Source organism: Vanellus vanellus (assembly GCF_965231255.1).
Source record: "Vanellus vanellus genome assembly, chromosome: 2".
Lineage (NCBI taxonomy): Eukaryota > Metazoa > Chordata > Aves > Charadriiformes > Charadriidae > Vanellus > Vanellus vanellus.
In genome coordinates, this window is record NC_138906.1 from 108,540,240 (window position 1) to 108,555,162 (window position 14,923).

The window sequence follows — 14,923 nt, forward strand, 5'->3', positions numbered from 1 at the left end:
CAGGAGCAGACGGGGAGACTTCAAGGCTCCTAAGGAGAGCGTGGGTAGCAGTAGGGCTTGCTCGTAGCTGAAGAAGACAGCAAAGACTGCACAGTGAATAAGACAAGATTTCTCAGGGTTTATTATTATTATGTGGTTTATTGTAAAGCAGGCAGTTGCTGGAAGTTAAGTGGTCTGGAAAGTGGGTGATGAGGTAAGGATCTGACCTGTAAGAGTATGACGGGCAAGAGAGAATTAGTTTCAATTGCATTTTCATTTACCTCTCTTCCGTAGCAGATCTGAATCTGAATCTGCAGATGTGAATCTGCTAGGTATAAAAAAAAACCAACAACTTTTCTAGGGTGGTGACTTTTGAGGGACTGCACTTCAAGGAACATATTTTGCAGGTGCAGAGTCCAATCATAGTAGTCTGATTTGAATAATACTTAGGTTTCCAGGAGTAAATTACGCTGGAACTAGTGTATCTTAAATGATTATCCAGCCTTGGCAGCTGTCTTCACTAATAGAAATTTGGCTGTCTTTGGCAAGCTGTGCAAGGAGTTAATTAGCTTCACTGTGTTGTACCTTCTGTTTGGTTTAGTGAATTTATCTCTTTTCTGTCCTTGTCTATCATTAACTTTCTGTCTCCTTGACTGCAGTCTACATGAATCTTCAAGTTCTTCATTAATTTTTTTTTTAGGTAAACTCATTAGACACAGTTCCTTTTGTCTTTCAGCATTTCAATGTTTTAATCATACTTCTGGTCTCCAAAGGCAGAGGGAATGTAATTTTTCTGTGCTGTGTTCCATTGATAAAAACTTGCAGGCTAGACTTTTTCATTCACTGTTTCACAGAGACTGTGCAAGTCTCAGAAGTCACGCACGTCCGCAATGAAGTCTCCAACCTGTCAACATAAATGGAATCCCTTATTCCTAGATGCTTGCCCACACGAAATCCTACTATTCTTTGCACCTAGCTGAGGAAGTAAGCGAGGCCACCCTGTATTGATTTCTCTAGTACCCATGATTTTGACAATCCTGGCACTACCAGCTTCCAAAGCAATATAGTATACCAGCAATTTTTTGCCCTAGATTTTTGATAAAAATGTAATAGCAAGGAGGATCTAAATCTAGCTCAGCCCTACAGCATATTTAGTTCCACTCAGAGTGTTACTGTAACCATCCCATCCCATGAATCTGGCTACAGCTTCATTTTAAAACTTTTTTTTTTTTTTTAATAAACAGATTTTGGGGCATTTAATGACTGTCATTTTTACCAATGCAATTTGTCTCAGCATCCAGTTGTTGCCATAGATAGAGGCAAACACATAAAAATTATAAAGTAGTGACATTTTTTGACTTAAAGACATCTAATAAAAAAAGAAACTCATTGAAAAGATTGAAAGATCAGTCCTTTTACCGTGTAGGAAAAGCAGTCTGATCATGAATCTTTTTCAACATTAAAATCTTCAAAAAGATGACAGTGTTAACCCTAACTTATGAGATATAGGCATTAGAAAACTGACTTTAGAAACCAAATGGGTTTTGAATGCTCTGAATATCAGAAATATTGAAAATCTTTCTATTGAAAATTTAATTTTTTTTTTTTTTAATTTGTAAACAGTGAATTCTATTGCTAAAAACAATAACCCCAATATAACAACCCATGCAGCATGACAGTACTGGGGAAGAGTGGCTGGAAAGCTGCCTGGCAAGGAAAGGACCTGGGGGGAGGCTGGTCAACAGCTGGCCGAACATGAGCCAGCAGTGTGCCCAGGTGGCCAAGAAGGCCAACAGCATCCTGGCTTGTGTCAGGAATAGCGTGGCCAGCAGGATTAGGGAAGTGATTATCCCCTCGTACTTAGCAGTGGCGAGACCCCACCTCAAATACTGTGTTCAGTTTTGGGCCCTTCACTACAAGAAAAACATTGAGGTGCTGGAGAGTGTCCAGGGAAGGACAATGAAGCTGGTGAGGGGTCTAGAGCACAAGTCTCATGAGGAGCGGCTGAGGGAACTGGGGTTGTTTATCCTGGAGAAAAGGAGGCTGAGGAGAGACCTTATCACCCTCTACAACTACCTGAAAGGGAGGAGAGACCTTATCACCCTCTACAACTACCTGAAAGGAGGTGGTAGCAAGGTGGGGGTCGGTCTCTTCACCCAAGTGACGAGATAGGACAAGAGGAAATGGCCTCAAATTGTGCCAGGGGAGGTTTAGGGTGGATATTAAGAAAAATTTCTTCACAGAAAAGGTTGTCAAGCATTGGCATAGGCTGCCCCAGGAAGTGGTAGAGTAGCCATCCCTGGAGGTATTTAAAAGATGTGGTGCTTAGCGACATGGTTTAGTGGTGGTTTTGGCAGTGCTAGGGTAACAGTTGGACTTGATGATCTTAAAGGTCTCTTCCAACATCAATGATTCTATGATTCTATGTTTAAGATACAATATATCTATGATTCAGATGTGGTGGAAGTCTTGAATTTGTTTGGAAGCCTCCTTTGATACCACAGCCTATATCACACAGGTTTTTCCTGAGTATAGGAAGGGATAATAATTTTTTTTTTAATTTAAGTGGTGGAGTTTGTGAATGGGAGAATTGGAGTTCATAGGCTGGAATGTCTTTTAACATAATTTACTAATGCATGTCCTGAGGGTGACATCAAACCATTTTCTTATTATAATTAGTGTGAAAGCAGAACAAGACTATCACAAATTTAATTAGACTGTCCCCATAATTTATGCTGTTGAATATTTGCTGAAACTGTTAATAAAACATTCATGTGCTCAAAATACAGAGAAATAGTCTTCTTGCAATGTCATCACAGCTGTACAGTTCCTTAAGACCATTTTGCCTAAATGTGCACAAAAATATAGTCATAGTTATGTGTAAATGACATTTTTCAATATTTCAAATTATTTGAGTATTTTTCTGCTGTAAGTCAATTTCATTAATATTTGTCACACAGGAATTGTTGATACTTAAGTTCCCTTGAATGAATTATAAGCAGGTTTTTGTTGTTTTTTTTTTTTTTTTGTCCTTTTCCACAGATGCTTTTGAAGTATCTGAGAAACAAAATAATCACATCTTTACCAAGCCAGGAAGAAACGTCGCTTTTACTTGCCCTTATAAAATTGGAGATTCAGTGCAGCAAGTGAAGTGGGAAAGGATTAAAGCAGAGCAGGCAGATATTATTGTTCTGTGCAACTCGTCGGGAAAGCAAAGCTTTGGTCCAGATTTCAAAGAGCGTACACTGGTGGATTGCTCTGATCAGGCAAACTCCATGATCGTCATTCAAAACATCACCAACTCTGACTTTGCAACGTACCGCTGTGTAGCTACTGGAAGAAACAAAACCTATGTGATGAGTTTTATTGTGGCTGGTAAGTAAAGGAGGAAGTGGTAAATATTTTTACAGTGGGACCTTCTGCAGTATTAGCACTCTTACCCATATAAAATAGCACTTCAATAAAAAGTGAGGATTTATTTATATACCACATTCCAATTAGCAGTATTAAAAGACAGCAAAGTTAACAATTAATCTTGTTTCCCACAGAAAGAAGCTGGTTTTAAGGTTGTCTGATCTCATTATGGGACTTTAGACCTGTTTGTGAGAAACTGGTTTGATGTTAGGAAGGAGACACTTTGGAAGAGGAGAGACTGCCTGAGTTTGCAGGGAGAGGTGGGAATTCTCCCAGAGAAGCCACGAGGGGAATTCCCCATTAGCAGAGTGCACCGCAGGGCCCTGAGGCAGAGACCCTCCAAAAAAGGCAAAGAGCACACTCTGATTTGAAAATGAAAAAAATTGTAAAATGTAAAATACCATATTCATGTAAGGAGTTTCCTTAGGGGGAGCTGAGAAGCTCTCCAGGTTTTGCTGTGACTGTTGTCACAGTGTGATTATAATGGAAAATCAGGTCTCCATGTGTAGACAATTAAAGCAAGATCTCTCAGACTGTGAGCTGAATCCCACCTTTACTTCTATTTTCTGTTATGGCTGAAAAAAGCTCGCTTTTGGTTCTTCTCTGTAGCATGCATTTTAGGTGCGGTTCTTGTACCACCCCAGTCCTTCTCCTGTTGCAGCATTCAGTCCATCTCTGTGGTATCTTTTGAGGGTACTGCTTTTGTTCCTGGGAATAAATAACTATTAGTAGACCTTTTTTTGGCACTACTAAGAGCTGTGGCATGGGTATGAAACTTCAGAATATGTGTGATCTGGGATATTGTTTTTCAGAAGTGGAGAATGTGCTCGGGACAAAAATGCCGACCTGCTTCACTCTGAATAGTTGACCATAAAAGTCCATTAAATTGAGCGGAATGTGATGAAAAGAAAAGAGGTATCAGGAGAAAAATTCGTCTCACCTCTGATAGTTTTAAACATTTGGACTTCAAAATGTTGACCATATTCATATAATCAAGCATATCCAAATTGCAGAGCAATAGAAAAATTTCTTGTTTATTCCAAGTGCAGTGATGATCATACTAAAATGAAATCAAATAATGAGTTGCAAAAAAATACAGTAATTTTAACAATTGTCAGTTCTACCTACACAAACTATTTCTCCTCCAAAACAAAAGTTTAGCTTCCATGCTTCTTTTGCTCTTGAAACAAATGCTATTTATCATTTTTAGTGCTAAGGATGCCAGCATAGTTATGCCTGTTTATGGGAGAGAAAAAAAGGTCTGAAACCACTGAAGAAGCTGAAGTACAGTATGATTCAGAAAATACCCTATTGTCTCTCTATTAAGACCTCACTCCATATTATGAAGCGCGTTTGTTGAACTTTCATTAATTCTTAAGGAAGTGAAGTGTCAAGGATTTCCAATTACTTCTCTTTAACATTTGGAACTGTTTCATAATACACTATTAATATTTCCAGTGAGATATGGAGAAACACTAAGGGGAAAGGAGCAGCAGGCCAGGTGTCAGCTCCCACCGCACCCTGTGATAGAGCCAGTGAAGTCTCTTACAAACTCATGAATGACGTTTCTGGATGCAACAGCTGTGGTTTGAATAAACCAAGTGGTGACAGAAACTTGCCACACTATTTTTTTGTGTATGTTCTATCAGTTCAGTCACTTCATTTTCTTTGGCTCAGCATTACAGCTAAGCCACACTCTAGCTTGGATTTTCTACCAAACCCTTCCAATGTTTTTAGTCTGTTGGTGTGATTCTGCATGGGTACTGCAAATCTTCTCACCTTGCCCAGTTCCACACATGTTTTGAAATGCTGAGTCTAGGAGTTGGGAGAATAGCTGCACTGTAAACAGTAAGCTCTGTTTATGTTGAAAGAGGGTAAGATGAACGATAAGAAACTTTTTGTTCCCTTTTTTTTTTGTTTGTTTTGAGAAGCCATCATTGAGAAGATGCCAAGAATTTTTAAAGAGAAGAAATCCTGGGTGAAAGGAGGTGGAAATAAGAGCACAGGATTATTTGCAGAACTGATGATGGTTCCAAAACTGCTGATTCAAAGAGGTGGTACAGTAGAAAGAAGCAACTTGCTTCTTATCTAAAGGTGAATGTATTTTTGCAAGGAGAAACGGCATCGAATTCCTACGAAGAAAAAAGGAAGAGAGAGGGAAATAGGTATTCAAGTGTTGGGAAAGCCTGTGATATTCTTGCATTTGTATCAGTAGAAGTTGGCACGCTGCATTTAATGTTTTCGAACATCACTGCAAAGAAAACCATGAGATCCATTCAGTATCATTAAGTTTGTCTATTCTATCCCACTAAATATTGTGATTGTTGTTTTTCAGTAAGCTGAAATGGGTCTTCTGCAAATCTTTCTTGACCTCAAAACCTGGAACACATAAAGCAACATGTGTATATAAAGTAGTGTAACTTTTGTTGGACAACACTTACAGAAACAGGAGGCTGAATAATAATCATATATTGTGTTCAAGAGACTTTGGATTAATTTCTGATATGTTCTCCACCATATGTCTCCTTTTAAAAATTCTATTAATATGGAGATTGGTCATGTCACCAGGTTCCACATCTGAACCTGTTTCTGATTTTTACTTACCTAGCTTTTTCCTTTGATTATATTTCATTTTTTTCGCACGTTTTTGAGGGAAGGAAGCAGACTTAAAATCCATGCATTATTTTGGTAGATGATTGGGAAAGAAGGGGTGATGTCATACGGAATTAAAACTGTTGAAAAAGAAATGCTTATTCCATCTTGAAGACCTAGGCTCTTCTAGATTTACTAAGTTTTTTTCTTGCTTTAGGAGAAAGTGGGATAGCAAGCTCTCATAGACGAAGGAAAATAGAAACATTGTGTGTTGCTGTGTGTTCTCACTGGTTGGTGGTTGTATTTAAATGTACCTTTAGGGCTCAGAATTATATTATGGTTTGTACTAGCCCTTTCACCAGCTTTGTTGCCCTCCTCTGGGTGCATTAAAGTACCTTAATATCCTTCTTAAATTGTGGGGCCCAGAACTGCACACAGTACTCAAGGTGAGGCTGCACCAACACCTCTTCTGACCGGCTGGTTATGCTGTGTTTGATGCACCCCAGGATGCGGTTTGCCCTCGTGGCTGCCAGGGCACACTGCTGGCTCACATTGAGCCTGCTGTCCACCACCCCCCCAGATCCCTTTCTTCAGGGCTGCTCTCCAGCCACTCCTCTCCCAGTTTATACTTGTGCCCAGCCTTACTCCATCCCAGGTGCAGAATCCAGCCATTGTTCCCTTCATCCGCTAGGCAGGTGACCTTATCCTAAAAGGATGTCAAATTAGTTGGACAGGACCTTCCCTCTGTGAATCCATGTTGACTATGCCTTTAAATTGTACTTTAAGTGTCTTTTGATAGCACCCAGTGTGATCTTCATAGCACCCAGGTGAAAAGCAAGGGACTACTTGTTCAGTCACTGAGAGTTATCATAAAGTCCTTCTGAGCTGGGAGGAGGCAGCAGTACTTCTGTGCCATAGAAAGCAGACAGAAGATAAGGCTGCAGTCGCAGGTGAGGAGAATCAGGGTAGGAGTGAAATTAGCTTCCCTTATTTCTTCGGGAATTCATCCAATATGAACAAAAGATATTGGTCCATGTCTGTGGGTTTCTATTCAACAAACCACCTTTCTCTGGGCATGAATGCATTCGCGCTGGATTTCTGCCTTTCAGTTTTGGGCAAAATTATTCAGTGATGTCTATTTAGCATACCATACATGCCCATCCAGCAAGGTGCGTGACAAGTTACATGAAGATCCTTCCAGTGCAGTTCAAATCTCTTGTTAAAAGCAATAACTGTCTGGCCCATCAGTGCTTCCTACTCAAAAGCGAAGTCAGAGCACTGAAGGTCGAAAACCTTCCCCCCTCAAAATTTCACAATGTTGCAGAGAAAATGCCAAGGCTACGAAGATGGGGGAGAAAGGGACACATTGTCTAATACTTAGCAGAAATTGTACTGATGCTGAAAATACACTTAATAGCCTCCCGTCAGCATATCACCTTTGATGAGAACAGAAGAATTAAAGAGACACATGACAAGCCTCTGACATGTTTCTGCAAAATCGTGAATGTTATGTTAAAGTCAGTGATTACAAAAGGTTTTGTATAGTTACAGAAAACAAATGCTTCAGGAAGGCTTTGCTCACTTCAAATGAGAAAAGGCAAAAGGGCTTTGAGTTGTTGTCGGTTCTAAAAAAAAAAATCTAATGATTTTGCTTATCCAAATTTAACTGACAGCTGATAATCTCAGCTCTTAAACTCATTAACTCAGAGATTATTATCTTGACCTGATAAAAAATGAAGGTGAAACTTCAGGAAAAGAAAAATGAGGTTTGGAGCGCTTAGGCTGAAGGATGGGGATGCTGCTGAAGTCTGGAACTCTATCCAGATTCACTTATCTTTGATGATAATTAAATATGAGATTTTAAAATTTTTTCTTTATTGCTTACAGGATGTTTTCTCCTTATTTCTGTAAGTACTCATTGGCATAGATAATGATTTTCTGTGGTGGGTAGCTAAACACTTGGAAAAAAAACGATTATAATTGTTCCTGAATTTGGACATAACTGTATGCACCATCCTGTCATTTTAAGTACAGAGTAGTTAATACATGCTGGAAGTAAAGTGATTTCATATGCGGTTATTACACAAAAGTCATCAGGTTTTGTTATCAGGCAGCTGTCTCTCTTGTGTCACATACCTTCAGCAGCATAAACTTCTGAGAGAATTTTCTTTCTTTTTTCTTTCCAGTAAAATAACGTTGGAATTCAAGGGTAAGAAACTTCTGTAATGGGTATTTTTTGTTATCCTTTCCAATGAGCACATTAATACCAAAGAGGTGTACCTGAGCAAGTCTCAACTGGTATTAAGGACAGCCAGATAAGAAGCTGAGAATTTTTTGGTGCAGGAGAGAAAAGCCACCTGGTGATAGCTCAGCAGCTGGTTAGCTGGGGTTACTGTCCTCAGCGATACTGATTGTTTTCCTTTGTCTATGAACTGAGCAGGTAACTTTCTTGTCTACCCAGAATGAAAGCTCTTTGGGGCAGCTGTGGTTTCATCTTCAGATGCTATCTGCCTCTGTACAGAGTGCAGAACATTAGAGAGGGACTAACCTAAAGACAGTTTTTTAGTCCCTGTTCACCAGTGGATCGCTAGTTTATCTGAAACGCAAGAAACAAGTTCGCTGCCATAAGATATGACCACCATCTCTTGTAATAAGTAATACAAGAGGCATTACTCCTTTTCCACGCCAGGACATCCTCACTTTTTTGTGCAGCTTGTTTTGTTTTACTGCCGCATGTTGAGAAACTGAAGAACATGGAGGAAATTTTTCTTCTTTGGTAGTCAACTGGGCAGAGCCACACGCGCTGCTTGCCTCCTCGACCTTGCTGACACATGGGTCACTTTGAGACTGCTAGAAGTTGGTAAGATCATCTGGCTAAGACATTTCCTGTAGGAGCTGATACCACCAACCGCAAATACGCTATGTACAGAAATGTTTGTCACATACTATTTGTGTTTGCTTGCTTTTTGTGCTACTAGTCTCAAGCCTGCAGAGCACTAGTGCAGAGGTGTGACAAAGAGGCAGGAAGCAGGGCACTGTGGTGGGCTGCAAAAAGCTGACTTAAAGTTCAGTGGTTTAACATACTCTTTTTTTTTTTTTTTTTTTTCTTAATGCTACCACTAACCAAGTTCGGAATTTTGACAAGATAAAAATTCTTGAGTGTTTTATATGCATAACTGTACTGAGGACTTGTGTTGTGGGCTGCCTGTGTGACTTTATTAGCTCTGTTGTTTCCTCCACCTTTTTTTTACCGCAAAAATGAGATATCACCTCTCCGCAAAATTGAGCACGATGAGAATATATAGATAGTATATTGATTTATACATTGAATCCATTGTCTTGCCTGTCTCTACCCTTTCATTATTACATGTTGCCCCTTAGCTTCATTTGAAGATGCGACTCCATGCTGAAGAAGTCAATGCATTTTAAGCAAAGTCACTATAAATGTAACTTTTCCTGCCTTGATTGTAATTCTCAAAGAAAGCATTTTTGCTTAGGCTAGAACAAATAGGGTGGGTTTCCTGACATTCATCATCAAAGCATGTACAGTACAAGGTTATTAAAAAAAAGTGATCACAATAGGAGAAATTTTTGTGGAAATATTTTCGTTAAAACATGAACAGATTTCTTTTTTAATTAGAGCAGAAAATAACTGATACAACTGTGTGCAGTACTGAGCAGAAAACCTCTTGAGGACTGAGATGATCTGCTTGGTACTCTGAAAAATATCTTGTTGCCCATGGAAGTTATTGCATGAGTGTTAGGTATCTCTTACGGGTCAACCTTTACAATGCCAAGAACACCACTTAAATAATCTGAGTGCTTTTATTATCCATATATTGAGTCACTGATGTATGGACTGCTTTCTCACCAGGGGAGGGAAGGAGATGGGAAAGGATTATACAAAGCATCACTGTTTTTTTCATACCACTGTGCTCTGTTCACTCACCTTTGGTCATCCCAGTCCCAACTTTCATAAGAGTGAGTTCAGCATAACAAAGGCATTTTAGAAATGAGGAAATGGTTGTGAGGTCTCAATATTGAGCATGAGCTGTCACGGAATAATGTCTCTACATAATTGTTGATTTTCAACTTAGTTTGTCATAAAAAGTTCATGCTGGTTTATACAAAATACTAATCATATTTATTACAATTGTATTTTAGCAACTTGGGATCGTAAATGGCTTATTATCTACATAGCTGGAGGAATTTCTGCTGCTGTCTTACTGTTAGTTTTCCTGCGGATCTTCTGCATCACTACTGCTTATTGCAAAAAGTGAGTAACAAACCAGTTTGCTTAATATATTAAAGCAGGTAAGTATGAAGGTCTTAACAGCTCATCCTACTATCCTCTTCAGAAAGAATTAAAGAAAAGGTAGATGTGAAAATTGAATTTTCTTGCCAAAATTTTGAACATGAAAAAAATAATCAGTTCTATAGCCAATGAAAAAAGTGACTTTTGTTTTTTTTTTTTTCTATTTTTCACATTAGAAAAACAAATGGCTTACTCAATTTCCTTAGTCAGCTAAATGTTTACAATGGTATTAGCTGAAACTTCCTGCCAAGGGTGATTTGTCAGGAATAACATAAACTTAGGCATAGGCTGTTCCTATTTTGTGCATGGAGAAGGACAGGTGATGACTTGAGGTTTTCTACATCTTCTAACATTTTTTATCTTCTGATTTTATGTTCCAAATTTGCTCACAGCTAGATCCAAACTAATAGTTTAAATCATTATCTAAGTTTGCTGAATTCCTTGCCAAATACACACTAGTAGTCTGATCCAGAATCTCTGCCTCCAATGTGAGCAGAAATAGTGAACAGAAAAAATATTTCTTCCTCTACCACAATATATAAGGCTGCTGGAACTTGTTTGCGACATATTATTGCATTTTCCCCTGAATCAAAGGGCCTTTTAAATCTGTATCGAGGCTTTTATAAAACACTGATAATCTCATGCATGTTACAGTTTGCAAGTCAGAAGAAAGACTGCTTGGATTTTTATTGTATTTATTGGTTTCAGTGGGAAAGTAAGCAATACCAGCATCTCTCTTGTATGCTGGAAGTAGATATTTTGGACTATACTGTCATGTATGACGCAGTTCCCTGCACTGTGTTTCTGGCTGAATGTGTGTCATCAGAAAGAAGAGGAAGAGGATCACAGAAGCCTTATCAAAAGCTTCATACTCTACTCGGACCCGGGTAAGATCAGCTGGAGAGCTGAAGTTTACTTGTATTTTGTATTGTATATTTAACATCTTTCTCTTCTGTATCTACTCTTCATATCCCTTGAATCTTACAGTCTAATCTTAAACTATACAGACAGGAAAAATTGAATGTTTCAAAGTACGCTTATTGCTATTCACTATTTTTTAATTAATATTCTTTAATGATTTACAGCTACATTTAGAGACCCTCCTGTGTTATTAACAAATTGGCTTGTTTGATTTGCTAGCTTTTGTATTATTTCTCTATTGTTAATACCTTTTTTCCTCAAGTCACAAAATGGAAAAATTGAGGCAAAAAATTGGATCCCGTGATACCCTTTGTCTTTATCCATTTCTTCTAGTTCAGCTTCACTATAATTCATTGGGACAGCTGTTTCAGTGCTTCTCCTTTCTTTTTGTATTGTAACAATCAACATTTTGGTGCTCTGATCCTTCCCCCCCCCCCTTTAATCCTATTCAGGGCCTGAAGTTTAGAAGTGGAAAGACAGGAACGAACTTCACTGCTTGTGCCTTGTCTCTTCATAGCCTAAGTTGGGGTATGGAGTAATGTGGTGCTTAGGGAAATGACCCCATTCTCACAGTGGATGCGAGACTCTAGCTTTCCACCTCTTTCCTCTCAGATGGCCCTTCTGTATGATCCAATGGTGAGCTCCCCTGTAGATATGTCCTTGTAAAGCCTTTTGACCTCCTGCTATTTCCATTTCTCTCATTCTGACTCTTGGGTCACTGTTTGTACCAGAATGAAACTCTTCCTAGGGTGACCATATGCTTGGAACTAGCCATTTGCTTCAGAAACCATCTTTCCTCCCACGCCTGTCAACCAAGGCACCATCACATTAAGTTGTCTTAATGCCATGACTAATTCTTAGCATAGTCGAGACCTTTAGAGTAATTCATGTTTTAAGGTTGACATAGGAGACTTTTTCAGCATCTGAAGTGTGTATGCGAGGGGAAGGGGGTACTCCACTGGTGCTTTACCAGGCACCTGATGTGGGTCAGCTGGGAAACATATTTGAAGTGCAACTTCTTTTTTTCATATGACTTGAACCTGAAATGTATTCATAGAAAACAAGAAGACAAAAAAAATTTTGATTGATGGTTGAATATTTCCCCATAATTAATCAGCATATGAGGAAAATTTGTCCTTTTTCTCCTTTTTCAAAGCTGTAGCTGTTTTGAGAAAAGTCCTTCAGCTTTTGGGGTTTTTTTAATGCTCTTTTAGCTTGCTAACAATTATGGAAGATCCAATTTTCAGGGCACGTGGAACACAGAAAGAAGAGTAGAAGAATCATCCCTTGGGCAGACGGAGGAGATTTACATCAACTGCAGAAATGTCTCACACAAATCTAAGAAATGACTGTTAGATTCCATCTTAAGAATGAAATAACCAAATTGCAGGCCTTATATTTGCAGCTTAGACTTGATTTTCTTTGCACTGGCGAGATGTGGAAGGTCAAACTGGCTGTGCCGAGCACTGCGTGGGCTGCGTTGGCTGGACAGCCAGCCTGGGCCAGGTCACACCAGTTGTGTTTGTGTTGAGTTGCAGCCTGCATCAGCGTATCCTTTGATTCATGCGTAGAATTAAAGATTATTTGTACTTCTGCGATTTAAACATTTTTAACCAGTAGCTGTACTTTTAAGTAAGAATTTTAGAACAGCTTTGATATGCAGAATGGAGCTGCACGTGTTTACATAAAGTTAATTTGGTCCGAGAAATCTATGTGTCTAAGAAGCCTATGTGACAGGGTGAGAAAGAAAATGTACTCAGTGTTGTCTGCGTCTGTGATTTTTGCATCTCAAATTGGGAGGTCTGTAGAATAATAAATATCCATGATTTTCCACACAGGAGGTCTTATTTTGCTGCTGGGCAAACAATACTATTCAGCTGACAAAAGCAAATATATCAGGGATCCTTGAACCTAGATTTAAAAGTATGAACAGAAGCTTGCTATCTGACAGCTGTGTGGTTTTACATTCACCACAGTTATTCCAGCACTTTCTATTTGGGAATGGAATAGAACTGTATTCTATTCTGCTCTCCTCCCTCCTTCCCTCCGTCCTTTCCCCCTTACCCCTCCCCTCATGCCCAGGAGAAAGCAAAACATGAAGACTCTGTCAATGTCAGGTTATATTTAATAATAATTTATTATAAGGTTTAGTTGCACAAAAAATAAATGACAACATGGAAGATACGTGAATAAATGATGCAAAGCAGAAAAAAGCGTGATTGAGAACATTTACAAAACAATACACGTACATATGTAGTTGTATGTGTGCATATTCTGCTGAAACCTACAGAAGAAACCACACAGAAATTGAACAGACAAAAAAAAAAATAAATAAAATCCTTAAACAGAACTAGAAGGCAGACCTGAGAATTAGGATCTACACGTCTTTTGGCCTTTTACAAATCTGCTGTATTACTGAAGACGAAATCCCAGTAGATGAAGGTGTTACCATGACAGCTGATAATCATATATGTCTGCATACTACAAACTGTATGCCTGGCCCACCTATGCTTGATTCCCCTTTTCTCTTGAAGCATTACTAAAAGTGTTGCTGAATATGTTTGGTGTTTTTTTTTTTTTTTTTTTTTTTGAAAGGGGTTGGTGGGGAGGCATTATGAGTCTGCCTACAGCTCAGTTACTGGTTCCACTTGGCTGGCTAGGAGGGAGCATCAACAGCCTGACAGGGAGCGGTACATTTTGTGTAGCCTTCTCCAATGGAAAGCTTTCTTCACGTGCACAGAAAAACAGAAGCCTGGGTTCTTCTGAGCATAACGCAGACACAAGGCTTCTCTGAATTATTTGAGCAATAATAGCGTCGTGTGGCTATCCTACACTTCAGCTAAAAATCTAAAATCCTAAATCGAAGCATCCTTCAACTTAGCAGTGAAGACTTAAATTGTTTACAATGTCATATACCATTAGAAAATGTCACATTTTGGCTTTGTGTACTCCTGAACAGGACACATATACATTGCAAGGGATATTTTTTTTCTTTCACTTACTGAATGTTTCCAGATATTTAAATGCTTGCATGTGAAGTTGATGAGGATATACAGAACTGTACTATTAATAAGTTGGTTTATTTCCTGAGTTATCAAATGTCATAGCAGATAATTCTAAGTTGTGCACAGCATTACAAATAAAACCCTGTAGCATCAGGTTGTTTCTCTGATGATCCCATTTATATTAAAATGCCAAAATGATAATGTAATGAATCTGATTACATTAAATTTCTCAGTTGGAACCCTGGTACAGAAATATCCATAAGCTGAGAATTTGGTATTGTTTCACTGCTTGTAGAGACAATCAAAATACATCCCCACTTTACTGAGGGAAAAAAAGGGGGAGAGGTTGAGGTTAAGTACCTGGAATACCAGATTGTTTTGATTATTTCTGGCAACGCCCTTATTTCTTGCCTTCCTTGATACTTTTAGCTTATCTTTTCAAAATAACTGCTCATTTTTGAGATTTGAGGAAGAAAAAAAAAATCTGTAGTGCACAACTTTGCAGGTATTTCATCTGTTTTAATTTAAATTCCATAGACATATTACTTCTACCAGCATAGTCCACAGGGAAAATCACATCACACACAGCATAATAAGAACAATTTTTTTTTTTTTCCAAAAAAACCCAAACCCAAACCGACAGCTTCATTTTTGTACCATGGTAATATCAGTGAACAGCAGCTGAACATGAGACTGA

The 14,923-nt window shown here is 38.7% G+C and overlaps 1 protein-coding gene across 1 annotated transcript in view; it reads left to right on the forward strand.

Annotated features, from left to right (window-relative positions):
- Positions 1-12,570, forward strand: part of CD226 (CD226 molecule) — a gene marked incomplete at both ends in the record, with an annotated part of 31,861 nt that extends 19,291 nt beyond the window's left edge. The window contains 6 exons of the mRNA XM_082499210.1: positions 3,022-3,354; positions 10,150-10,261; positions 11,127-11,187; positions 11,674-11,749; positions 11,834-11,844; positions 12,436-12,570. Coding sequence (XP_082355336.1) covers positions 3,022-3,354; positions 10,150-10,261; positions 11,127-11,187; positions 11,674-11,749; positions 11,834-11,844; positions 12,436-12,570 — 728 coding nt within the window. The remainder of the gene's footprint in view (positions 1-3,021; positions 3,355-10,149; positions 10,262-11,126; positions 11,188-11,673; positions 11,750-11,833; positions 11,845-12,435) is intronic.
- Positions 12,571-14,923: the final 2,353 nt, after the last annotated feature.